This window comes from Equus quagga, chromosome 7 (assembly GCF_021613505.1).
Source record: "Equus quagga isolate Etosha38 chromosome 7, UCLA_HA_Equagga_1.0, whole genome shotgun sequence".
In the NCBI taxonomy this organism is placed as follows: Eukaryota; Metazoa; Chordata; class Mammalia; order Perissodactyla; family Equidae; genus Equus; species Equus quagga.
The window spans coordinates 37,416,266-37,443,604 of record NC_060273.1 but is presented as its reverse complement, the minus strand read 5'-3'; the positions used below and the strand labels follow the sequence as shown (position 1 = coordinate 37,443,604).

The 27,339-nt window shown below is 39.6% G+C and overlaps 1 protein-coding gene across 1 annotated transcript; it reads left to right on the top strand.

Moving 5' to 3' along the window:
* The first annotated feature begins 346 nt into the window (after positions 1–346).
* ZCWPW1 (zinc finger CW-type and PWWP domain containing 1) lies at positions 347–27,281 on the top strand. Its single transcript, XM_046665470.1, has 17 exons — positions 347–402; positions 3,531–3,589; positions 4,360–4,613; positions 5,048–5,126; positions 5,935–6,052; positions 6,342–6,499; positions 6,707–6,829; positions 12,909–13,025; positions 13,765–13,885; positions 14,423–14,498; positions 14,915–15,019; positions 16,048–16,131; positions 16,748–16,814; positions 17,215–17,306; positions 25,120–25,180; positions 25,639–25,773; positions 26,335–27,281. Exons 2-17 carry the CDS (start codon positions 3,565–3,567, stop codon positions 26,652–26,654), a joined length of 1,935 nt encoding a protein of 644 aa, XP_046521426.1. The 5' UTR covers positions 347–402; positions 3,531–3,564; the 3' UTR covers positions 26,655–27,281.
* Positions 27,282–27,339: the final 58 nt, after the last annotated feature.

The following is a 27,339-nucleotide window of genomic DNA, read 5'->3' as shown; positions in this document are numbered from 1 at the left end:
ACCTTCCCTTGGTTCCCTTTATTGGTTGTTTGTTTTTCCCTCCTTATTCACCCTTCTTTCCTATGTTGAGTGGGTAGGATCCAGTTTATGGAACTTTCTTTTACTTTCATTCTTAAAGCTTCATTGTTTTTTTTTTTTTCCTCTCTTTTTCATCTAAGGTAAGAAAAGAGAAATTAAAATGTCAAATGTTATTCCTGGGTTTAGAGCTCCCAGTCATTTAGTAGCTGACCAGGTGAAAGTTGGTGGTATTTTGTATATTTATTAACTCTTTTTCAAATTTTTTCTCTCTCTGAACTTGATTTCAGTATTCTTTACTGTGGAAGAAAATTTGTCTGAAACAGAGGAGCAGAAACTTGAGTTGTCAGACAGTGACTACCTGGCTTTCCTTTCTCTATTGATCAGGTTAGAGATTTTCTTTAAAAGTAATGTTCCCATCACACCCCCACTCTCAATTAAGGGGAACAATATACCTTGCTGCTTATAGATTTACTACGTCTTACTGACTCAATGATGACCCACAATTTTTCCCGGTTGGTTGAGGCTCCAGTAACACACTTTGGCCTAGAGAGGCCAGTGTAGGTTTAGATAATGATTTAAAACTAACTTTTGGAAAATTTTGCACTTTTTAGATTGATCAAAATACTCTTTTTATTTTACTTGAAGAATGTAGAATTTAAAAAGTCACTTTTGAGGTGGTAATACATGTATAAGATGCTAGAGGTACACAAGGGGATACAGTAAAAAGCTCCCTTCCACCCCCAGCCACCCAGTTGTACTCCCAGAGGCATTTTTGTCAGTTTCTTGTATATTCTTCCAGAGATAGTTTATGGGTACACAAGCATATTATGTAGATGTACATTTTTAAAAATCAAATGTTGTCATCTCAAATACACTAATTTTCATTTCTCATTTAGTGTAGCTCTTCTTGTAATTTAGTTTACATTTATGAGGACTTCTCATGATCATTTTTGGAATTTTGGAGTCTGAGAGAAGATATGTTTGTCATTTGTGGCCAAATTAATATTTCTTTTGCAGCCTAATTTTATTCATTTTCTGGCTTCTGTTTAGGATTGTCAAAAAGAAGGAGATCAATTTGCTGCAGTGTTTCTCCTCTAATTTCCCATTTGCCTTTTTTCCTGGAGCAAATAAGTTTGAGGGTTGGTGGTGATGAATTAAGATGGAAACACGGAGAAAATGTTCTCCTTAATATAAAGGAAAAGTAGTTACTGCAGAATAGCACAGCTGAATTATTCACATTTATAGAATTAAGAAAAGGAACAGAAAAATACCAAAAGATAATTTAAAAATATTTTACATTCAGCCATGCTGTGGCCACACTAAGTCAAGCTCCTGACACCTTTTGAATTTATCTTGGGATCTAAAGGGAGGAACTCTATACCCTGAACAACTGAGTGTTTACTCTAGCCTGGCCATTTGAGAGTCTTAAAATTTTCAGATCCTTTAAAGAGAAGTGTATATGAATCAGAAGATCCATTTTATGCTGCTTTTGGGTCTCTATTTATAGTGGGAAATGGCAGAGCTGGAAGATTAAGTTTCAGTCACAGGGCCTTCAAAGTGCTCAAAACCAACGGCCAGAAATAAGATCATTGAGAAGAATAGACAGGTTATTGGTAGAATTTAGAAGCCAAAGGCCTGAGTTCATCTTGGCTCTACCTTGTATTAACACTGAGGCTTTGGGCAAACCACTTAACTTCTCTTCGCATATTTTTTCATCTGTAAAAAGGGAAGCTGGCACTTTATGACCTCTAGATACCCTCCCAGAGCTACAATGCTTGTTATAATGTTTACAAAAATAAGAATGGCTTATATGCTCTAAGCCTAGAGAAAACTGGCTTATATGCTCTAAGCCTCAAGAAAACTGCGTAGAAGAGTTGTAAGAACTTTAGGCTGGTAAAACAAAAGGCAATTCTCTTCTAACATCTGGGTAAAAATAATGTCAATAGTGGAAAATGTAAATTGGAAAAATGTATAAATTATTGGAACATCTCAAGATGAATCTTGGCACTCTGTTGGGCCACAAATGGCTTATAGCTGTGTGGACATACTCAGCCTTTTATGTCACTGGAGGCCTCCCCAACTCCCACCCCTCGGTTACCTATGGCTGTGAACAGCCTGGTCCTTTTGCTCCAGAGTACCCAGAAATAAAATTTTTCTTGTGTTTCAATGTGTACTTTTAATGGATGCTTTTCATGTGTGCTGTGATATAAATCGGTGCGAAGCACTCCACTAGACTATCGGGATGTAGCATAGCACAGTTTATAGCGCAGACTTTTAAATCAGACAGATTCTAATCCTGATTTTACCACTTGTCAATTGCTTAATATCTCTAAATTCCTCTAAGCCTCAACCTCCCTAAGTGTAAGATGGTATCCAGCTCATAGATTTATTGTGAGAAATAAATAAGATGGCATATGTAAAGGGTAAAGAATATAGCCAGTGCTCAGTAAGCGTTATCCGTTATTAGTAGTCACAATTTTGGTAGTAATAATGAAGCATATTGATGTAGTGTAGAACATCTGTGAGTAGATAGCTGTAGATGAACTACGGATGTAGAATGAAGGTGCTAGATTCTTATTACTAGCTTCTCTGGACCTCTGCTGGTTGCCAAATATTTCTGAGCCATGAATAGAGATTGCTAGAACTTAGCACATTGGGAAATGTACTGGACTAGAAGATGTAAGTAAAGGGAAGATATACATTATAGTGATGTTTAAAAAAGAGATTCTCTACATATAAGGACCTCTGAATTAGGTCAGAGAATTGTCAAATTATTTGTATTTTAAGCATTTAGGAGAACTTAGTGAAAAGAGGTTGTCCCTCTGAAGAAAACTTTCTCTAACTCCTAGGCCCGTCTATACCCTCCTACTAATACTTACACTTCCATCTGTTAAAAAGAAGACGACAGGACCCAAATGGAGTTGCTTACGCTAAGCCCCACATCACCAAACCAAGTCTTAACTTAATTATAGTTTTGGCTCTCCCGGAAATGGAATCTTAAACCAGTCAATCAGGAATCACCTGGTCAGCCCTAGTTAGGCAATCTGCCTGATAGACCCCTGTCTATGCTGCCATCCTCTAAAGGAAGGTAACCTTGCAATAACCAATCCACTTTTTTGCCTAGTATGACTTCCTTGCTTCTGCTCCCTTCTGCTCCTTTCCGATTCATAAATCACTGAATAAAGCCAATAAGATCTTCAAAATTTACTCAGTTGAATTTTGTTTTTTAATACATTACTACCACTACCACCTAGTGATGAGTGCCTACCTCATGTTGGACATGGTTCTAGGCACTTAAAACACTAAGGATTGTTGCTTATCTTAACAGTAACTGTCATTATCCCCTGACGTATAATTGGAACTGCTGAGGAGGTAGAAGTGTAGTCAAGAAGGCAGAAAGTGTAGTTCAGGGGTCCTAAGCAAAGAGATTCTGAGCCCAAGAAGACAAGGGAGAGAAGAAAGTTTAAACTCATGTTCAATCAGAGTGATAGCAGTTAATTTCTTTTTTCTAGCAGAGGCACAAAGAAAGTGTAGCTTCTGACCTGAATGATGACAACAGTGCAGGGTAAAGGTGAGTCAAGAGTGAGAGAGGCTCACTTTGTATATTTCTCTCATTTTTTCCTTTCTTTCTTGGCTCTTGGTCATTTGGACCAAGGGGACCAGATTCCCCCGAAAGGAAGCTCAGTTCACATATACTTTTTGTCCACTCTAAGTTACTACTTTTCTAGACACTTTGAGTGAAATATATATGATTTAGAAGCAGTCCTGCTTAAGGAATATATGAAGTTATAGGGAGAGAAAACATGTTTAAATATCTGTAGCATAAATTTGAATGTGGTAAATGCCACCAGACAGGTACAAAGTGTTATGGAAGCTCAGAAGAAAGATGTTACTTATACCTGGCAGGATCAGTACAATTTTCATTGCATCATTTGTAGATTTTGACTAGTTTTTTTTTTTCAGTTTCTCTAATTTCCCGTAAAATTTTGTCCAAAGTTAAAATGAGTGAATTAAAAAACTTTCACGTTTGAATAATTAAATTTCCTGTGTGCTTATGTTTATCATCTTTGAATTACTCAGTGGTTCCTAAATCTGGAAATACATCAGAATAATCTAGATAGTCTTGTAAAATTATAGATTCCTGGGTCTCACTTAAAACTACTTCATCAGAATCTCAGGGCAGAGGAGGTGGGGGTGGGTGAGGAGACGCCTAGAAATCTGAATTTGTTAAAAGCATTCGCCAGATAATTCTGATATGGCCAGTCAGTGGGCAATGTTTGGCAGTCTCTGTGTTAGACTCTATGTTTCATGAATTCCATTTGATGATCAAATTTCTTTCAGAATGTGGGAAAGGACCAAAGAAAACCTTTGCCCCGCCGGCACAAAAATTGCAGAGCCTGATGCCCTGTAGCTCTGACTCACCCAAGGAGGAGACCCTGGGGATCAGTTCCCTAGAGGCAGAGGCCAGGCCAGACCTGCCAAAGGCCAGATCAAAGAAGAAAGAGAAGAAAGCAACCACAGAGAATGGTCCAAGCAGTGGCCAGGGGGAAAAAAGAAAGTCTCAAGACAACAGGCAAGCAGAGAAGAAAGACAAGGTATTAGTCACATTGATGAGCTCCAGTGGGACAGTTTCTTCTAGTCGCTCAGCCTTGACAAACAGAATCTTTACATTTTGGGGAAATTCATCCTGTACTTTTAAATTGTTTATTCCTTTCTTGGGCTTCCATTTTCTTTCCAAAGAGGTAAAAAATGTTTTGACGAAAGCATTTAGCAGGAAATAATGGGTAGGTAGAGGCTGAAGTGGAATGGAGGTGAGAGTAGAAATAGACAAAGACTTTATAAACTTTTTCTTTGACTCTTTTATTCCCAGGAGATCTGGGATAGAGTTTACAGAATCCTGAGATACATTGACTTCATGCTCTCAGCCTCGTGAACTTACTGCCTCATCTATAGGAGGCTTCCCTGACTGATTAGAGAGGAGGACTGGGGAAAGATGAGCAGTTTTCCTTCTCTGCCCTTGTCTCTGCAGGAAAAATCAAGTCTTACCAATGCAGAATTTGAAGAGATTATCCAGATTGTGCTACGGAAGTCTCTCCAGGAGTGCTTGGGTATGGCTTTTAGTAAGAGGAAAAGAATTGAAGTTAGACAAAGAAACTGTTATCTTTAGGAATAGAATAAGTTGACAGCTCTCTTTTCCTCCCTCTTCCTAAGTAAGGAAGTATTAGATGGGACTTTGAAATATTTTTAAATTCTTCATCTTCTATCAACAGAACTATAGTTAAACCACCTTAGACAGGGGGTACAGACTTTTAGAAGAGTAGATTACATTGACTGCAGAATATAAATATAGTCTCATCTAGATTTTTTAAATGTAATTTAAATTCATTTTTATATGTTTACATCTATTTAGAAAAGATAAATTGTTTTCCCCAGATTTGAAGAACTTAGTTTCCATCTATCCTTGCATATTTCTGTTTCCAGTACTGTTTTAACATATGCTCAGGGATTTGACTTTTAGAATAAAGAACTGTATAGTGTAGGCCCTGAGGCCTTCTCCATAAGGAGATGGCATTTTTAGCTATTCTTAGGTGTACTTCTACTCTTAGGGAAAGTTTGTGGAACAAATGATACAAAACGCATTACATACAATTTCTGTTATGGACACAAAATAAAAGTAACGTTACCTGGGTATCCATGAATGAGGCAGATAAATCTGGAAGTTCTTGCAGGGAGATATAGATTTGTAATTTTCCTGAGAATTTAAAGACTTAAAGTTCTGTGGTATGACAAAATTCTAAAGGTAGGTTCTTCCAGGCAACAGGGGGGAGACATTTTAATGAAAGGTTGCAGTTTGGAAATAATGGAGTGGTTATCTTCTTTAACTGCTTCTCTGCTTATGGTATTTCGTTTTGGGAGGGATGGAATCTAGCCTTGATTTTACAGAGACTTCCTGTGCCCAGTCCATAAGATGTACACAGTTAGACAAGGAACCAGGAATTGCTGTTTCTACTACTGATAATGATAATGCTGATGGGTAAGTTTATCCCAGTGAGGCAGCTTGATCACAGGGTGGACTTAACATTTGTAAATCGTTATCTATCTATCTAGTCATTTTTCATATCTCTATAGATCTCTCGTAGCTCAGGAAAAATACCTGTTTGAATTGGGAAAAATAGGCAAGTAGATGGGTAAAATGACCTCAGGAAGACTTAGAGGGCCTAGGATTCTTCTAGCCTCCTAACTTTTATCCTTGGGTTTTTCAAAAGAAGGGTACTGCAAATTACTCCTTTTTACCTTTTCATTAAAAAAATTCTTATTTTCAGAGAGATGGTAATGGTACCTCATATTCTAGAGATTTCAGCTTCTCAGGAAGATGGAATAATCCCTGAGATAAAGACATCTGAGCCATTCCAGCCAGATCCTGCACCCTCTGAGAGGAAATTCAATAGACTCTCCTTAAGCAAAAGAAAGAAAGAAGCTCGTAAGTGTAGCCAGATGTACTTTGACATCTGGCTTAAGTTTTTACTCCATGAAATTAAAGAATGGAATAGTGGGCAGGCTGAGAATTTTCATCCCAAGGCTTGAAACTATTAGGCTATGGTTCTTCTTTCTTTTGCTGGCCTTTGCTATCTACAAAGAAGCTCTTCCTCATCTCCCTACCCTACCATGTTTTGTTTTCTTTTCCCAGAAGATGGGAAAGTGGAGAAAGCCCAAAGTGGACATGAGCACAGACAGAAAGACCAACTGAAGAAAGCAGTTCAGGATTATTCTCAGATCAGAGACCCACAGAAAGGAGAGGGAAGTGGTTTTGGTGAGTTCAGACATGGTTTGGAAAACTTACTTAGGCTTGAAAATTGGAGATGGAGGAGAGAGGCAAAGGTTAGGATGTTAAAGGAAATTCTGCAAAGATTATAATTTATCTCTCACAGCTACTTGTTAGAGGATATACTGCTGAGGAAGAGAGAGAACGTTTTCATTCATTCAATTATTCATTCATATAATGCATAGTTGTTAGGTGCCTACTGTACACCAGGCTTTTAGGAGATGCTGAATAAATGCAGAGGGAATGAATATGAGCTTGCCATAAGGGAGATAGATTTGTGGGGAAGGCAGACAAGAAAGCTACAAGTTGGGAGAAGACCTGGAAAAGTTTCCAAGAAAAGATATTGCTTAACTCAGATCCTAAAGTATAATTTAGTCAGGTGAGCTAAGGTGGGAATGGGGGCCAGAGGGATAATTATTGGCAGAGTTATGGAAGAGGGCTAATGGTTGTAGCTTTTGGGTGTGTTGGAGGGTAAGAGATTATAGGGGTGGGGGAGATGAGACTAGAGGCATGCAAGGACCAGATCATAAAAGGTCTTACACATCAAACTGAGGAATTTGGATTTTACTTTAAGGGTAAAGAGAAAGCGTTGACATTAAGTAGGGGACACTTGATAAGATTTGCATTTTAGATAGCTCACCCTGCACTAAGCATGGAAGATGGATTGATGGGAGCAAGACTAGACCCGTAGAAACAGTGTCCAAGCAAGGAAGATAGTAACAGTGAAGAGGAAGAGACAAATTTGAGATCTTTAGGAGGCAGGATCACTATGATACGGTTGCCAGTTGGATATGAGAGCTGATGAACAGTGAGACCTCTTGGATGATCCTGTTTTCTGGTATGAGTGACTGAATAGCTGAAAGAACTATGATCTGAAATGGAGAGCATAGAAGAAAGAACCAGTTTCAGATGATGAATTCAGCTTTGGACAAGTTAGGGGATCTGTGATGAGATTTAGAGCTCAAGAAAGGGATCTGGGCTGGAGATATGGATTGGGAGTCATCTCCATCAGTAGGAATAGGTGAAATTTTCTTAGAAGCTATGGAGTGAAAAGAGAAGAGCACTGAATAAAACTCCCTGGGGGAACATAACGTTTAGGGTTGAACAGAGAAAGAGCTGCCCAGGGAGAAAATAAAGAGAACTAAGAGAAAACTCTGAAAGGCAGGAAGAAAGCTAGGAGAGTTTGGTATCATCGATGCCAGGGGAGGAGGGAATTTCAAGAAAGAGGGAGTATTTAGCCTTGTCAAATGCTACTGCAGAGACATCAAAGAGGATATAGTTTTGAAAATGCTCACTGGATATCACAATTAGGAAGTCATTAGGGTCTTGATTAGATTAACCCTATGTGTTGGTAAGAGTGAATGACAGGTTTATAGTTGGTTGAAGAATAATTATTTGTTTCAGTTAGTTTAGGTGTGAAACTAGGAGGAAGCAAATGGTAAATAAAGGGGAGTTGGTGTAGAGTTGAGGGAAAGTTTTTCTTCTTTTAACTTTATTTTAAAAGAAAGAGGCTTAACTTGTGTGCTGTCAGCATATTTATATGCTGAGGGAAAATTGTTTATAGGGAGGGAGAGACTAAAGGGAATGAGAAGAGAACCAGAGGGTTTATTCTTAGTCAGAAAGGACACCTTAACCTTTGAGATTAGATGGAGGAATGATAAGGATGGATATAGATTGATTATATTCTTTTAACAATAGTTATTAATGCCTTATATTATGTGCCAGGCGTTGTCCTAGGTGCTGGAAATACAGTGGTGAACAAAATAGATAAAATCATTGCCTTCATAGAATTTTCAGTTTTAGTGTGTTAAATGGATAATAAACAAATGTATTGTATGAAATAAACTTGGTTAAATTGGGGAATTTTAGGAGAATAAATAAAATAGATCATACAATATATTAGTGTGTTTAAAATTTTCAAAATAAGTAGCCTTAACAAACTGGAGGAAAACAGGCTTGTGCTGAAAAAAAACAGAACCCAAAGTGTAAGGAACAATGGAATAAACAGCTAGTGTCTAATATGTATGTGTGTATGTTTATAATTTTGATTATAGAAGCATAATATGGTCTGTATGTTCTTGAAAGAAAACTCTAAGAAGACTATGCAGGAACCAACCAAGATAGTCCAGGGCAATAATCTGCTCCTAATGTCATATGACATGGTAGTATAAGGAGCTGGAGGTATAAGTCTAATCTGGGCAGTCAAGTGATCTGAGTGGCATTGTTCCATCTCCTGTACCTCTCAGTATTAGGGCAAGGATTGGATTTTAGACTGGGAGATGGATGTTCACTCCTTTGGCAGTGCTTGTGAGTTGAACTGTGATTATAATGAATGTGTAAGCCGCTTTCTATAAATGAGCCACTCTTTCTGTTACTTACAGTTGCCAAGGAGAGGTGAGTCTTCCTGGAGTAGGAAGTAGAAAGGAGAGTATCCAATAGATAAAATTTTCATTAAGTACTGTGAAGGAAATGAAAAGAGTGTCGTAAGAGGAAATAATGGAGACCTAATTAAGTTTGGGCCAGCCAGGGAATGCATTTGTAAGGAAATAACATTGAAGCTGAGACCTGAAGGAATGGTAGAAGTTAGCCAAGCGAAGAGTAGGAGAAAGAGTTTTAGGTAGGGTGAAGTTTGGCATATTCCAGGTACTAAAAGAAAGCCAGTCTGATTAGAGTTCAGAGAGCAAGGGAAGCAAGGCAGGAAAGTGGCTCGATAAATGTAAAGAGGTAGGCAGTAGCTAGATCAAACACAAAGTTATGAATTAAGAATTTTGTCCTAAGTGTGGTGGGAAGCCATTGGTGGATTTTAACCAGGGGAGTGACATAATCAAATTAACATTTTAAAATGATCCCTTTGGTGATTAATTGAATAATGGAATATGGGGGGACAAGAGTAGACCAGTTAAGAAGTTAGAGCTACATCCCACAACTAGAAGGACCTGCAACAAAGATATACAACTATGTACAGGGGGGTTTGGGAAGATAAAGCAGGAAAAAAAACCAAAAAAACATTGGCAACAGTTGTTAGCCCAGGTGCCAATCTTTCAAAAAAAAAAAAAAAGAAGAAGAAGAAGAAGTTAGAGGTAGGGTTAGATCTTTTGCTGACTTGATGAAAGTGGAGACAGAGAAGTTGATGCTTTTAAGATATGTTTTTGGGGCCAGCCCCATGGCCGAATGGTTAAGTTTGTGCACTCAGCTTCAGCGGCCCAGGGTTTCTCTGGTTTGGATCCTGGGTGCGAACATGGCATTGTTCATCAGGCCTTGCAGAGGCAATGTCCCACATGCCACAGCTAGAAGGACCCACAACTAAAATACACAACTGGGGGCTTTGGGGAGAAGAAGGAAAAACTTTTAAAAAAAGATATGTTTCAGAGCTAAAATTGTCAGAACTTAGTAATGAATTAGATATTGTGGGTGAGAGAGAGGAAAGGGTATGTCAAAGATGACTGGCTTCTGGCTTGAGCAATTACATGAAAGGAGGTGGGGAAAAGTGGAGGAAGAGCAAATTTGTGGGGTAAGATCAAGGTTTTGGGTTGGGGCCCATTAGGTTTGTGATCATTGTGAGACATCCGAATAGAGATGTTAAAGAGCAAGGTGGCTCTAGGAATCTGGAGCTCAGAACAGAGGCTGTTAGTATACATTTGTGTGTTGTAAGATATGAAAATGGGTTCCAAAGCTATGGGAATGGGTGAGCTTGCCTCAGGAGAAAGTGTAGCATGGGGAGTGAAGACCCATGATTGGGCTTTGGAATGCCAACATTTAGAAATTGGATGAAGGAGGAGGAGAACCCAGTAAAGGAGACTGAGGGGGGACCTGCCAGAAGGATGGGAGGGGGAAACAGGGAATGAGGGAATCACAGAACCCAAGGAAACTAGTGTGTCAGAAATGAGCGATCAACTGAAAAGCTCTTAACATGTGTCTATGACACTATCTTCATTTTCAGAGAGCCATGTTGTGAGGCTCAAACAGTTTTCTGGAGCACATCATCTTCTCTTCTAAGTTGTTTGAAAGGAAATTTTAAAGAACTGTATGTTGCTGTCATTGGAAATTTCATCCCAAGCCACAAATACCTCGTTCTACATCATTAGGATAATTTTACCCCCACTCATTTTCTCATGAATGTTCATTATTTTCACAACCAATCATTTATTTTATTGATCTGTATTTACTTTTATGGTCCGTGGTCCCCAGACCCTTCCCCAACTCTTTTTTTCTAGTCTTGCTAGGTTACCTCTATAAACATCCAAAGCTATCATTGGCAACTGTCTTTTCAGACTAATATATTATCCCAATTAGTACTTTGTTCTTCAAAATAAAGTAACTGAGACAGTGACCCATAATACAAGATATTTTGAAAGGATCAAAATGTAGGTCAACTGCTTTTCTGAGGGCTGATTTTGGTGGGATGGAGGGCATCCCTTGTGTTCAGACATTTAAAGTAATATTTGACAGTTAGGAGAGTGAACTTACTGGAGAAACACATCGGTTGACAATAATTGTGAATATATGGTATACCTATGTGCCTGGTTGTGTGATTTTCCTTTAGCAACTCCCAGTTGAATGAGTGTAGGCACAGAAAAGGTAGAGTGGGTTCATTCAGGGTTGTGCTTTGCCAGCTGGGCAGGAGGAAGGACAGAAGGAAAGGGAATTGGAGATACATGCAAGAGAATCTAAGGAATCAAACTTGAGTAAGTATAGAGTGAAGAAAGGAGATTGCTGCTAGACTGAGAGGAAGGTAGGGGCCAGTGGATTGGAGATCTAGATAAAGTGAAAGTTGCTGTAGGGGCCTTTGAGCAAGTGAAGTGGAAGGATGGGGCATTTTTGTCAGAGAGGGCTGTTTGGATAAGTGGTTCAGGGGAGTGTGTGGTCTCTGTGGATGACTGGGTGGGGCATGCAGGAGTGGGAGTGGGTTACTGAAGTGAAGTGGGTTACTGAGGCGGTGTGGAAGAAAAGATCAAGGAACTCAGAGAATGGGATGCTTTGTGAGTTACTCCTGTGGAAATAGTGGTTATCTGGAATGAGGGCAAGAGGAGAAGAAGGCTGAACCAGATACCATCATCTTTACAAGGGAGATGAGAGGGTGGTCCATGGCATGGACCTCCAGGGAGGAAGGGTTTTTATAGGAGGGAGGATAGTATTGGTCTGGAAGTGACAATGGGGAGTAAAGATGATGCTGACCTCATTTTCTGGCCTGAAAGATGTGGGACGTGTGAGAAGGAACTGACTCCACTTGGAGGGCTGTGAGTGGAGGTGGGGTCAGGTAGGGGCAGTGTCATTAGTGTGTCACCAGGTTTCAAAAACGAGATAGAGGTTCAGAGAAAAGATTTAGGATATGTGGACCTTTGTTGCTTTTGTCTAGAATTCCAAAGAACACAGTGGAAGAGTTTGAGAGGGAGAAATGAGAGGCTGTGAGAGGCACTGAGTCAACTTAGAAGATGTGGGGATAGAGAAAGGTGGGGATGAGGGTTTAGAAGGTACTGGATAAAAGAAATGCTTGGTGTTTGAACAGCGCCTAAAGTAAATAATTGATTGAGAAATGATAGACTTATACCGGTGTCTTTTGGAACGGGGTGAACTCAGGGCTGTTGGTCTCAAAGGCTGCAGCTTGGTGATTTGGGTGACAGGTAAATCAGTTGAAATTCAGATAGGAACTCTGGATGTTGTATGCAAAAGAGATGCTGGGTAGCCCTTCAAAAGAACTTTTCAGTAGTGATATGCCAGCAGAGAACGAGGCATTAGCTGGAAAAGTGCCCTGCAACTTTTTAAAGAACCGTCAGTATAGTAAACACTCCTTTCTCCCCTGAGGAAAGGAGAGATGATAGCGTGGGGTAGGAGAAAGATTGAGATGTGAGACCTGGGTTCTAAGATCAGCTCTACCACCAATTTAGACTGATCTTCGGCAAGTCGATTATTTTCTCTGAGCCTTGGTTTTCCCATTTATAAATCAAGGATTGGACTGGTTGATCTCTAAGGCATTGTGATTCTGGCGGGGTGTGTATTGATTCTAGTTGGATTGAAGAAAGACGAGCACATGTTTTAGTCTCTTATTTCAGTTATTTTCCTGTCACAGATCAATGCCTAGTCTGGGTCCAGTGTTCCTCCCCAAACTGTGAGAAATGGAGGCGGCTTCGTGGAAATATTGATCCTTCAGTCCTTCCAGATAATTGGTCCTGTGACCAGAACACAGGTAGAATGGAGTGGAAATGTTTTTTCAGCTTTCATTGTTCCTCCCTTTCCTTGCCTGCATGTATCCTTTAGACTAAATATGTTGTAAGTATAGTTTCAACTCCAGGGGTCCTTGCAGTGTTTTGGAGACTGTCATATCAAGATGAATCTGGCATAATGGCATAGGAGAAGATACTCTGAAGAGTTATGTTGTGGGGAGGGGCCTGGAATCTAAATGTGTGTTCTGAGTGAATTCCACCTTCTTCAGGATTGGTCTGACCGTGTCAATTCTGACTAGATTATTAGTATTGGATTGGTGGATAGGAAAGAAAATGAGCTATATGGGGAAAAGCAGATGAGAGAGATCCAATGGCTTAGAATTGTAGAATGTTTGAAACTACTTGGTAGAGATTATGACAATCTAGTCCAGTCCAAGTATTTTACAGATGAGAAAACTGAGTCTCAGAGAAGTTGCTGTCATGATGTTACATAGATGGAAGCAGGGTCAGACCACGTGGGCTATAGGCAGAAGTTTGGAATCTTTTTCTGGAGTCTAAGGAGGCAGCGCTCCTAATTCTCCTGGCTGTACCTGCATTTCCTTCATGGGTCTTTCTTATTCTTCCTCCATGCTTGTCTCCCAGGTGCCCTTTTGGTCCCACCTGCTACATGTGCCAGTTTCTTCTTGTCCTCTCCCCTACTCTCATTCAGATTTTCACCTTTTGAGGCTCTTTCCTTCCCTTCCTCCTTCTCTCTTTTGGCAGACTTGGAGTATAATCGCTGTGATATCCCTGAGGAGACCTGGACAGGACGTGAGAGTGATGTGGCCTATGCCTCCTACATCCCAGGATCCATCATCTGGGCCAAGCAATATGGTTACCCGTGGTAGGGCACCATGGCATAGTCAGAGCGTCCTTCATCAACCTAGGAGTCGTAGATTCAAGCAGGGAGGGAAGGAAATGGAAAGCATTTATAATGGAAATGGTACCTGCCTTAGAAAGAGTGTGGGGTGAGGGAGAAGATAAAAGTACCAAGCTTGGGGTTTTGAAAAAGCATGTTTTCTGGAGGTTTCACAGTGGAAGTGGTATCTCCCGGGAAAAAAGGGCCTGACAGTTCTACCCTGGGTGGATAGAAAGAGGAGAGTGGCTCTAAGGCATTTTTAAAACATTGCGGTATGAGAGATATACAAAGTAAAGAGAACAAGGAAGGATAGGATAGTTTCCTCTTTGATGATGTCCCTAGTCAGAAGGTTTTGTTCTCAGGGTTGCCAGAAGGCCTAGAAGGCTAAGATTGGCGGAGGAGACTATCTTTGGGAACCTTTGTTTGCAGAATATATTGCCCTTTTCTGTACATGTATATTGATGAGTTTGTGTTCATCTAACTCCTTCTCTTCCATGCCCTGTACCCATCTCTCTTCTCCAGGTGGCCAGGCATGATAGAATCTGATCCTGACCTGGGGGAATATTTTCTGTTTGCTTCTCATCTAGATTCTCTGCCGGTGAGTCTTCCTGGTTCAGGATAGGTAGGTGCTCAGGCCAAAGTAATGAACAAATCATCCTAACAGATGTGCAGAGTTAGAAATATTGACATAGCCAACAGACATGAGCAGAAACAGACACTTAGAGTGACAAACTCAGAAATAAGTATTCACATATAGAAATAAACTTGAATCTAAATAAATATTTATTCGTTAGTAGGATATTTATGGTTTTGATAAATATGCTTTGGTTAGGATTTCTGAGGTCAGGATGGAACAATGGAATGAGCTGGGGTAGGTGGGTCAAGTATAAGGTGCAGACGAGGCCCAGCACCTCCTTCCTTGTGAATCCTCAGTTATTCCCCTGCCTTTTCTGGCTAGAGGGGCAAGGCAGGGAGAAGGACAGGAAGCCATAACAGAACCGTCTTTTATTTCAGTCTAAGTACCATGTGACATTTTTTGGGGAAACAGTCTCTCGTGCTTGGATCCCAGTCAACATGCTAAAGAACTTCCAGGAGCTGTCCCTGGAGTTAACTGGAGTGGTGAGCAACCCTCGGGGGTCACTTTTGTTACAGGGAGCTTGAAAATGAAATCTTCCCTTTATTAAACATGATTTTCTCCCGGGGGAAGCTGTGTTGGGAGAAAGTCTCATGTTTGACCAAGTGTGCAAGAGTGAGGTGATTCATGAGGGACTCTTCTTTCTACCAGGATTGGAGCAGGATAATGATTTTTCTTAGTCTCCTTTCCTGCCTGTAGTTAGAGGGTCTTCCTGAAGACCATGGTTTTCTACAGTTTAGTTAAAGCAGGTGTGGCAGAAATGAGGGCACAGATTAACTCAGGGTTTCTCAGTCTTGGCACTTTTGACATTTTGGGCCAGATAATTCTTTGTTGTGGAGGGCTGTCCTGTGCATTGTAGGATGTTTAGCAGCATCCCTGGGCTCTGCTGGCATCTAGCCAGTAGCACCACCCATCCCTAGGTGTGACAACTGAAAAATTGTCTCTAGACATTGACAGATATCTTCTGGGAGGAACAATTTTTCCCACTGAATTAACTAAATAATATAAAAAATAAATTACATTTATTATACAGATATTATATATAATATAATTATATATAAAATAATTAACTAAATAATATTTTCTTCCTATAATCATTTTGGGTTCAACCTGCCTTACAAATGAACAGAGGCCCCGTATTTCAGGGGCCTTAGAAAATCAGGCACTGAGTATTAAATCAAGCAACTGGCTCTAAAGAAACTTGTGCGAAGCTTAAAAGTGTAATCACCTAAACTCATTTAATCTTACCTTTTCACATTTCCATGGGATTTACTTTGGAGAGGACACCAAAATGTTGGTTGAAAATATTGCCGGGAACTGGTGAAAGGTTTGTTGAGGGGCAGGGTTGGGTGTGGCGGGGTTAGTGTCTCTGAACTCAAAAGATTAAGAATAGGAGTATCATATCAATATCAGGAACCAGAAATAAATGTAGTTAAAGATAATGTCTGGTGAGTAGCAGTACATTGGGGTCACTTCTCTAATATTTATCACTGACTCTAATCTTCCATTTCAGAAAAAGTACAGGAACAAGGACTGTAGCCAGAAACTGGGGGCAGCCGTGGTGATGGCTCAGGAGGCAGAACAGATCAGTATTCAGGTAGGAGAGTATTCAGAACACATGTCTCCTCCTCTTTGGGCCTTGGCACGCAAAGCAAACCATGTACTCCCTACTGTGGAAAACCAGCTTGTCCTTCCCCATTACACAGTCTTAGTCTTAGAACTAGTCTTTTCTTCCCAAGCCAGATTCCCTTGACTCATTGACTCATCCATTCTTTTCCCTGCCCTTGGACAAATGGGATCTCCTTTCAGCCCGGGCAGATACAGTTTGTGGTAGGGAGACTCCTACTTCGTACTTCCATATTTAACTTCAAGTCTCAGATGTATGTACCTTAACCTCTCTTTTATTCAGAGTCAGTTTTTACTCTCAAATTCTTCTTTTGGGGCTGAGTGGAGACAGACAAACAGTGAATATCCTCTTCCCAGTTATTTACTGAGTTATAAATAAACTAGAAAAAGATTATAACAATATTATATATTATAATTATTTATTATAATATTATAATATTTAATCTTCATAAAAATCTAGATAAACCTAATGAAATTTCAAGTGAAACGGTATGGAATATGAATATAAATTCCAAATCTTGAAGTCAGAGCCAAAAGTAGCGCCTGGGAGAGTAGTGGATGATGCTTTTGTTTCTTGGTTCCCTCAGGAGCGGGTTATCTTGTTTGGTTTCCAGAGCCGATACAACGGATCTGACAGTAGAGGAGAAGGAAAAGGTAGGATAAGGACTTGGGGGGGGGGGGGGGCGGATTCCTTCAAGAGGGCAGCAACTGAAGCTTTTCTTTGTTTTATATCCAATGTTGTCAGCCTAGTTCTGGATTCTATAATAGGAGGCTCTCCATGAATGCCACTGACCAGGTGTCCAGGATGGATGGATGGGTGGAGAAAGGAATGGAGAAAAGGGGTTGAGGAGGGAGGGTGCACAATGAATAGTGATGGGACTTAGAAAAGGATGGAACCATCATCTATGAAGCTAGGATCGTGTTTTTTGGAGAAAATACCACTTGGACATGAAAGGCAGAGTTAGAAGACTGATAATCTGGGATCAGCTCCATTAACTCATCACTTATTTTATTGGATAAATTATTTAGCCTTTCCTTCCTGTTCCTGTTCTAGACTTAATGCTCTCTGGGGCTAACAGCCCAGATTCCTGCGTGGAAAAAGAAGTGGAAGAGTCAGAGTTGGAGGAGAAGGAGGAAGAGAAAAAAGTAAGATTGATCTTGGGGATTCCTTTTAGGGGATCCCTGTAGGGCATCTGGTTAGCATGGATTTGTATTTACTAAGGAACCATCCTGTCCCTTCCTCTGGGTAGCACTGACTGGCTAGTCTTATCTCTTAGAGGCCTCCAGGTAAGGAGACTCTCCTCTTTCTTCAGTTATTCTTTCTAATATCTCACATCTCAAGGAACTTATTTCTTGATTGTCATCTCAGTTCATATTGTAGATCTTTGCTTCTTACTGGAGCAATTTCAGAAAATATCAGGTTGCCTTTCTTCACTCCCTCTTCTCCCCTATGTGGACACTTAAGATATTCATTCACTTGTTTCCTTAGTTTCTTTTCAGGCATATGAAATATAGATTTTTTTCATATTTAAATACTTTTTTTAGAGTAGTTTTAGGTTCACAGAAAAAGTGAGAGGAAGTTAGAGTTCCCATTTATTCCTGCCCCGACACATGCGTACCCTCCCCCATCATCAACATTCCCCACCAGAATAGTGCATTTATTTACAATTGATGAACCTATATTGACACATCAATATTGCCCAAAGTCCATAGTTTACATTAGGGTTCACTCTTGGTTTTGTAAATTTTATGGGTTTGGACAAAATATAATGGCATGTATCCATCACTTTAGTATCATACAGAGTATTTTCACTGCCCTAAAAATCCTGTGTGCTGCACCTATTCATCCCTCTCTTCCCATACCCCTCAACCCGTGACAACCATTGATCTTTTTACTGTCTCCATACTTTTGCCTTCTCCAGAATGTCATATAGTTGGATCATACAGTGTGTAGCCTATCAGACAGGCTTTGTTCACATAGAAATATGCATTTAAGGTTCCTCCATGTCTTTTCATGGCTTGATAGCTCATTTCTTTTTTTGCTGAATAATATTCCGTTTTCTGGATGCATCACAAGTTTATTTGTCCATTCACCTACTAAAGGATATCTTGGTTCTTCCAAGTGTGGGCGATTATGAATAAAGCTGCTGTAAACACCTGTGTACAGGTTTTTGTGGGAATGTAAGTTTTCAGTTCTTTTGTGTAAATACCAAGGAGCTTGATTGCTGGATCTTATGGTAAGAGTATGTGCAATTTTGTAAGAAACCGTCAACCTGTCTTCCAAAGTGGCTGTATCATTTTGCATTCCCATCAGCAATGAATGAGAGTTCCTGTTGCTCCACATCCTTGCCAACATTTGATGTGGTCAGTGTTCCAGATTTTGGTCATTCTAATAGGTGTGTGGTGGTATCTCATTGTTTTTTAAATTGCATTTCTCTCATGACATATGATATGGAGCATCTTTTCATATTCTTTTTGGCCATCTGTATATCTTTGGTGAGGTGTCCATTAAAGTGTTTGGTCCATTTTTTAATTGGGTTTATTTTCTTATTGTTGAGTTTTATGAGTTCTTCATATATTTTAGATAGCAGTCCTTTATCAGATGTGGCTTTTGCAAACATGCAAATATTTTCTTTCAGTCTGTGGCTTGGCTTTTCATTCTCTCTACATTGTCTTTTGTAGAGCGGAAGTTTTTAATTTTAATGAAGTCCAGCCTATCAATTATTTCTTTCATGGGTTGTGCCTCTGGTGTTGTATAGAAAAAGTCATTGCCATATCCAAGGTCATCTAGGTTTTTTTGTATGTTATGTTCCAGGAGTTTTATAGTTTTTCACTTTACATTTAGATCTATAATACATTTTGAGTTAACTTTTAAAAAAATTTTTAATTCTTTTTTATTGAGGTCATATTACAACATTGTCTAAATTTCATGTATGTTTAAGTGTACATTATTAAATGTCAGTTTCTATATAGACTGCATTGTGTTCATCGCCAATAGTCTAGTTTTTATCTGTCACCATGTATATGTGCCCCTTTACTCCTTTCGCCCTCCCCCAACCCCCTTTCCCTCTGGTAACCACTAGTCTGTTCTACTTACATCATGTGTTTGTTTATCTTCCACATATGAGTGAAATCATATGGTGTTTGTCTTTTCTGTCTGGCTTATTTCACTTAGCATAATACCCTCAAGGTACATCCATGTTGTTGCAAATGGCACAATTTTGTCTTTTTTATGGCTGAGTAGTATTCCATTGTATGTATATATCACATCTTCTTTATCCTTTCATCAGTTGATGGGCACTTGGGTTGCTTCCAAGTCTTGGCTATTGTGAATAATGCTGTGATGAACATAGGGATGCATAAATCTCTTCGTATTATTTCATATTCTTTGGATAAATACCCAGTAATGGGATAGCTGGATTATATGGTATTTCTATTTTTAATTTTTTGAGAAATATCCATACTGTTTTCCACAGTGGCCATACTAGTTTGCTTTTCCACCAGCAGTGCATGAGGGTTCCCTTTTCTCCACATCCTCTCCAACATTTATTTCTTGTCTTGTTTATTAAAGCCATTCTGACAGGTGTAAGGTGATATCTCATTGTGATTTTGATTTGCATTTCCCTAATAATTAGTGATGTTGGACATCTTTTCATGTACCTGTTGGCCATCTGTATATCTTCTCTGGAAAAATGTCTGCTCATATCCTCTGCCTATTTTTTTTTTTCCTGAGGAAGATTAGCCCTGAGCTAACATCTGTGCCAATCTTCCTCTATTTTATATGTGGGTTGCTGCCACAGCATGGCTGATGAGTGGTGTAGGTCCATGCCTGAGATCCAAATCTGTGAACCTAGGCCGCTGAAGCAGAGCATGCCGAGCTTAACCACTAGGCCATGGGACTGGCCCTTCCTCTGCCTATTTGTTTTTTTCTTGTTGAGTTTTATGAGTTATTTATATATTTTGAAAATTAACCCTTTATTGGAGATATTATTTGCAAATATTTTCATTTTGAGTTAATTTTTGAGAGAAGTGTAAAGTCTGTGTCTAGATTCATGTTTTTACATGTGGACATCCAGTTCCAGCACTGTTTGTTGAAAAGACTGTCTTTGCTCCATTGTATTGCTTTTGCTCCTTTGTCAAAGATCAGCTGACTGTATTTATGTGGATCTATTTCTGGGCTCTCTGTTCTTTTCCATTGATCTATTTGTCTATTCTTTTGCCAATACCACAGTGTCTTGATTACTGTAGCTTTACAGTAAGTCTTGAAGTCAGCTAGGGTCAGTCCTCCAATTTTGTTCTTCTCCTTCAATATTGTGTTGGCTATTCTGGGTATTTTGCCCCTGCATATAAACTTTTGGATCAGTTTGTCAATATCTACAAAATAACTTGCTGGGATTTGGATTAGAATTGCATTGACTCTATAGATCAAGTTGGGAAAAACTGACATCTTGACAATATTGAGTCTTCCTATCCACAAACATGGACTCTCTCTCCACTTATTTACTTCTTTGATTTCATTCATCAGAGTTTTGTAGTTTTCCTCATACAGATCTTGTACATATTTTGTTAGATTTATACCTAAACCTTTTTTTTTTTTGGTGCTACTATAAGTGGTATTATGTTTTTTTTTTTTTTGAGGAAGATTAGCCCTGAGCTAACTACTGCCAATCCTCCTCTTTTTTGCTGAGGAAGACTGGCCCTGGGCTAATATCCATGCCCATCTTCCTCTACTTTCTACGTGGGATGCCTACCACAGAATGGTGTGCCAAGTGGTGCGATGTCTGCACCTGGGATCCGAACCTGTGAACCCCGGGCTGCTGGGAAGCAGAACATACGAACTTGACTGCTGCACCACAGGGCCGGCCCCAGTGGTATTATGTTTTTAATATCAAATTCCACTTGTTCATTGCTAGTATATAGGAAAGCGATTGACTTTTGGATATTAACCTTGTATCCTGCAACCTTGCTATAAGCACTTATTAGTTGCTGTTTTTTTGTTGATTCTTTCAGATTTTCTACATAGACAATCATGTCATCTGTAGATAAAGACAGTTTTATTTCTTCCTTTGCAATTTCTATACTTTTTATTTCCTTTTGTCTTATTGCATTAGCTAGAACTTCCAATATGATGTTGAAAAAGAGTGGTGAGAGGGGACACACTTGGCTTGTTCCTCATCTTAGTGGGAAAGCTTCTAGTTCTCACCTTTAAGTATGATGTTAGTTGTAGGTTTTTTTGTAGATACTCTTTATCAAGTTGAGAAAGTTCCTCTCTATTCCTAGTTTACTGAGAGTTTTTACGTGAATGGGTGTTGGATTTTGTCAAATCTTTTTCCACATCTATTGATATGATCATGTGATTTTTCTTTTTTAGCCTGTTGATGTGATGGATTATGTTAATTGATTTTTGAATGTTGAAGCAGCCTTGCATAAATCTGCTTGTTCATGGTGTATAATTCTTTTTGTGCATTGTTGGATTCTATTTGCTAATATTTTGTTGAGGATTTTTGCATCTCTGTTCATAAGAGATATTAGTCTATAGTTTTCCTTTCTTGTAGTGTCTTTGTCTGGTTTTGGTATTGGGGCAATGCTGGCCTCATAGAACAGGTTCGGAAGTATTCTCTCTGCTTCTATCCTCTGAAAGAGATTATAGAGAATTGGTATATTTTTTTCTGTAGATGTTTGGTAGAATTCACCAGTGAACTCATCTGGGCCTGGTTCTTTTTTGTTTGGAAGGTTATTAGTTATTGATTCAATGTCTTTAATAAACATAGGCCTATTTAGATTATCTATTTCTTCTTGTGTAAGTTTTGGCAGATTGTGTCTTTTAAGGAATCGGTGCATTTCATCTCCATTAGCAAATTTGTGGGCATACAGTTGTTCATAGTATTCCTTTATTATCCTGTTAATGTCCATGGGATCTGTAGTGATATCCCTTCTTTAATTTCTGATATTAGTAATCTGTCTCCCATCTCTTTTTTTCTTAGTTAGCCTGGCTAGAGGCTTATCAATTTTACTGATCTTTTCGAAGAACCAGCTTTTAGTTTCATTGATTTCCTCTACTGCTTTCCTGTTTTCAGTTTCATTGATTTCTGCTCTAATTCTTATTATTTCTTCTCTTCTGCTTACTTTGGATTTAATTTGCTCTTCTTTTTCTAGTTTCCTAAGATTGAAACTTAGATTATTGATGTTAGATCTTTCTGCTTTTCTAATATATGCATTTACTTCTATAAGTTTCCCTCTAAGCACTGCTTTTGCTGCATCCCACAAATTTTGATTAGTTGTGTTTTCATTTTCATTTAGTTCAATATATTTTAAAATGTCTCCTGAGATTTCTTCTTTGGCTCATGTATTATTTAGAAGTGTGTTGTTTGATCTCCATGTCTTTTGGGATTTTCCAGTTGTCTGTATGTTATTGACTTCTAGTTTAATTCCATTGTGGTGTGAGAGCAGACATTGTATGATTTCAATATATTAAATTTGTTAAGTTGTATTTTATGGCCCAGAATGTGGTCACTTTTGGTGAATGCTCCACATGAGCTTGAGAGGAATGTATATTCACCAACAACAGTTGGGTGAAATAGTTTATAGATGTCTATTGTATCTAGTTGATTGATGGTGTTGTTGAGTTCAACTATGTCCTTGCTGATTTTCTGCCTGTTGGATCTGTCCATTTCTGAGAGAAGAGTGTTGAAGTCTCCAACTATGATATTGGATTCAACTATTTCTCTTGGCACTTCTGTCAGTTTTTGCTTCACATAGTTTGGTGCTCTGTTTTTTGGCACGTATGCTTTAAGGATTGTTATTTCTTCTTGGAGAATTGACCCGTTTATCATTATATAATGCCCTTCTTTATCCCTAATGACTTGCCTTACTTTGAAGTCCTCTTTGTCTGACATTAATATAGCTACTCCTTCTTTCTTTTGATTAGTGTTAGTATGGTATGTTTTTCTTCATCTGTTTACTTTATATGTATCTTTATGTTTAAAGTGGGTTTCTTGTAGACAATGTATAGTTGGGTCTTGTTTTTTGATCCACTCTGAAATCTTTGTCTTTTAATTGGTGCATTTAGGCTGTTGACATTCAAAATAATTATTATTATAGTTGGATTAATGTCTGCAATATTTGTTACTGTTTTCTGTTTGTTGCTCTTGTTCTTTCTTCCTATTTTCGACTTGCATTCTTTTTCTGCCTTTTGTGAATTTAATTGAGAATTCTATATGATTCCATTTTCTCTCCTTCCATGGCATATCAGGTAAGGTGTTGTCTTCCTTTAGCTTCTTTTAGGACTTTATCTTTGATTTTTTGTAGTTTGAAAATGATATGCCTAGGTGTAGTTGTTTAGTATTTATCCTTCTTGGTGTTTGCTGAGCTTCCTGGATCTGTGGTTTGGTGCCTGGCATTAATTTGGGGAAATTCTCCGTCATTGTTGTTTTCAGTATTTCTTTGGTTTCTTTCTGTTTTTCTTCTCCTGGCATTCCCATTATGTGTATGTTACACATTTTGTAGTTGTCCAACAATCCTTGGATATTTTGTTCTCTTTTTTTAGTCTTTGTTCTCTTTGCTTTTCAGTTTTGAAGGTTTCTGTTGAGATATCCTCAAGCTCAGAGATTCTTTCCTTAGCCATGTCCAGTCTACTAATAAGCCCATTAAAGGCATTCTTCGTTTCTGTTACAGTGTTTCTGATCTCTAAAATTTCCTTTGAATCTTTCTTAGGATTTGCATCTCTTTGCTTACATTGCCCATCTGTTCTTACACACTGACTACTTAATCCATGAGAGCCCTTTGCATATTAGTCATATTTACTTTAAATTTCCAGTCTGATAATTCCATGCCATGTTTGTTTTTGATACTTGCTTTGTCTCTTCAAATTGTGTTTTTTTGCATTTTTATATCCTTATAGTTTTTTCTTGACTGCCAGATATAATGTATCAGGTAAAAGGAACTGTTGTAAATATGCCTTTAGTAATGGAGTGGTTAGGTGTTGGGGGAGGGGAAGTATTCTATAGTCCTATGATTGGGTCTCAGCCTTTTAATGAACCTGTGTCTCTGGACTGTGCACTTCACAAGTGTTTCTTGTTTTTTTTTTTTCTCTCCCCTTAGCTGGGACAGGATAATTAGAGTGGGCTGGAGTGGGTTTTTCCCTTCCTCTAGGACAGTTAGGCTCTGGTTAACTTCTGAGGGCAGGATAAAGTGCTCTGATATATTCCCAAATGTTTCCTTTTCCCCTCCCCTTGCTGGAAGCATGAAGGGATTTTTCTCTGATATTTTCTGTGAGAATCTAGTTGGGCTCCTGGAGGTAAAACTCACAAAAGTTTGGGAGCCCTCCATGACTGGGTCCCCCTAGAGTTTTTAACTCTCAGACTTGTCTGCTCTGAGCAATTCATTTACTGCTGTTGAGGTTTTGCTGTCTGGCACTGGTTCTTATGGTGATTTCTGCTTATGAGTCTAGGCTCTGGTGAGCCAGGACTCCCTGTGTTTGCCTCTCTGTCTCTTCAGTCTTGAGGACAACAGTTTCCCTTGTGTCTCACCTCTCTTAGGAATCCAAGAAGAGCTATCGATTTTTCAGTCTATTCAGCTTTTTAGTTGTTGTTAGAACAGAATGGTGACTTCCAAGCTCCCTACATGTAGAACTGTAAACTGGAAGTCCTGAAATATAGATTTTTTTCACTTTCTCTTTTAATTTTTAATTTACCAATTTTTATCATGTTTGTGGCCTACCTTTATTTTCTTCTCTTGTGCATAAACCCTTGCATTGACTAATATCAAGTCGAATGGGAAAGATGAACATTTTTCTCTTTGTTGTCATTGAATTAAACAGTATCAGGCTTACTGTTTTGACTAATTTGAACCTAATTTGACTCCCTTAAGTGCACCTGTCATGTCTGTAGTATCCCACTGTGTTAAAAACACAATTATGTGACTTCATTTATATTTTCTTATTGTTCTCTCCCATTCTCAGGACCCAACTATGCCCAGTCCCAAGCCAACCAAAGTTCAGACAAAAAAACCCAAGGCAAGAGGTAAGAAAGCCAGCTGGAAACGGGACCTGTGCTACAGTTAAGGCAGAGCAGAAGCAGAAAGTGGAAGGGGTCTCCAGGCAGCCAGACCTTACTGACTGTCTCAGCTCCAGAACCTGGGAAATGGGCAGGATTCATGCTAGCATCAATGGGGAAGCTATGGCCTCCTTGCTTCCATGTATTGAATTATAAAATCTCAGGTTAAAGGCAGAATGAGTATTTTAAATTCTTAGCCAAGAAGGAAGACTTCCTGGAGACTCTGAGAATTGTAAAGAGAAGATCTAGGGGGAAAAGAAATATTTGGGAAAAAGAAAGGAAGTGAAAGAACTCACTAGACTGAGAATGAGCAGAAGACGCAGGGCAGAGACTGAATGTGGAGGGGAGGAGGGTCTGTGGACCCATGTCAGACTGTCATTTAGAGAGAAATAATCAAATGTCCTTCATGCGTGGGGGTGATGTAGGCAAAGCAGATGGACGAGATGGGACTCTGCAAAGGAAGACAATGAAAAGACCTCTGGGAAATGAGTCCGAAGCTCTTCCTGTACCCATAACGGGAAGGAAAGAAGGGCACGGGAATTCAGACCCCGACCAGCCAGGTGAGGCTCGGGCTGGGGAAAAGCTAAGGGGAACTGAGGTGCATGTCTGTGTCTCCTCTCCCTACATCATTTACCAATTCTACAGCTTTTCATTACGTTAAAAAAACCCCAAAAATTAAGCCAAAAGGGCATCTTTCAGATTGTAGAACACAGCACACACTGTAGAAACATAATGGTTATTGATTTAATTTGATCCAGGGACAGGAGAATGGTAAGGAGGCGGGAACATACATATAGTATGTGTTGCTGTGGACTGGTAGATAGACACTCCCATGCTTATTCCTTTAATTCTGTCAATATCTCTGTGACTGGATATTTGCCACTTTAAAGATGAGGAGACTGAAGCTCAAAGGGTTTAAAATTCGCTTAAGACCTAAGTCTAGCCTATGTGACCCATGGCTTGAATCCAGGTCTTTCTGACTCCAAGGTCCAGGTTCTTTTGACTGAAAAAGGTCATCATTTCCAGAGATTTTTTGGAAATAGAAATTTAGGAGTTTGCTTTGTGAAAGGTAAGAACAGATGACCTAATAGGAATCTCAGCTTTGTCACTTTTTCACTTAGGCCCTAAGAAAAAATTTAAAGCTCCTCAAAGCAAGGCCTCAGTAACCAGCTCATCTGAGGAACAAGAAGCTAGAATGGTGCCAAAGGGCCGGACCCCACCAACTCATTGCAGGGCCTGTCCTGCGGTGGGGAAAGAAGGGCCTGGACCCCAGGAGCCACCATGTCAGGAGGCTGGAAATTTCCTCTCTGACGATGAAGCCTCCAGTGACCTGGACCTGGACCAACTCATGGAAGATGTTGGAAAAGAGCGGGAGCAGAGGGAGGAGCTGCCGCATAGTGACGACGCAGAGGAGCTCACCATGGCCTTCTTTGAGGAATAGTTGTGCGCTCTTTTCTCCTTCCTGCTGTCTCACCCTCCTTCCCTGGGAGCAGGAGGGACAGCCTCTCAGAGGGCCCCTGAGAAGCTGATAAGTGTTGGGGCTGTTCATTGGCCCCAAGGTTAATTGGCCAAATTTGGAGTTGTGCAGTTTATGTGTTAATAAAACGGGTTATTGTTTTAATTGGTTTGGTTCATCTCTAACCAGGTGCTTCCTTTTGGCTTCGCTCCCTCCTCCTCCATGTCACCATGTCACATCATTGTTTCTGGGGGGAGGCCTGCTCAGTATGGGAAGCTGGGAAGGCAGTGACCCCTGAGTCCTGGGAGAAGGACATCGAGACTGGGTTCAAATCCTGGCTCAGTCACTTACTAGCTATGTGGCCTTAGGAAAAGCACTGTGGCCATTCTGGTTCTTGTTTTCATGCCTCAAGTGAGAACATCTAATACCAGATAGGGTCGTTGATGATGTTTAAATGAAGTGATGCTTGTGAAGCACTTAGACGATACCTGCTACTTATTTTCCTTAGGGAAGGAGAATGGTTCGACTGGGGGCAGTCGTTGAGTTCTAGGCTGGCTACAGTGTTTGGGGATTATTGTTCCCTGGCCTGAGGCGGTCACTGAACAAAAGTACTGGAGGAGGGATCTTGCCTGTGAGCTATTGATTAGAATTCATTGTTGGCGAGAAGGAC

What these genes read in the sequence shown, in the direction of transcription:
- ZCWPW1 (XM_046665470.1), top strand. Translation starts at nt 3,565, where the DNA reads ATGATGACAACAGTGCAGGGTAAAG. An exon ending in AAGCAATATGGTTACCCGTG is followed by an intron (nt 13,886 to 14,422) that starts GTAGGGCACCAT and finishes TCTCTTCTCCAG; the next exon opens with GTGGCCAGGCATGATAGAAT. An exon ending in CTCATCTAGATTCTCTGCCG is followed by an intron (nt 14,499 to 14,914) that starts GTGAGTCTTCCT and finishes CTTTTATTTCAG; the next exon opens with TCTAAGTACCATGTGACATT.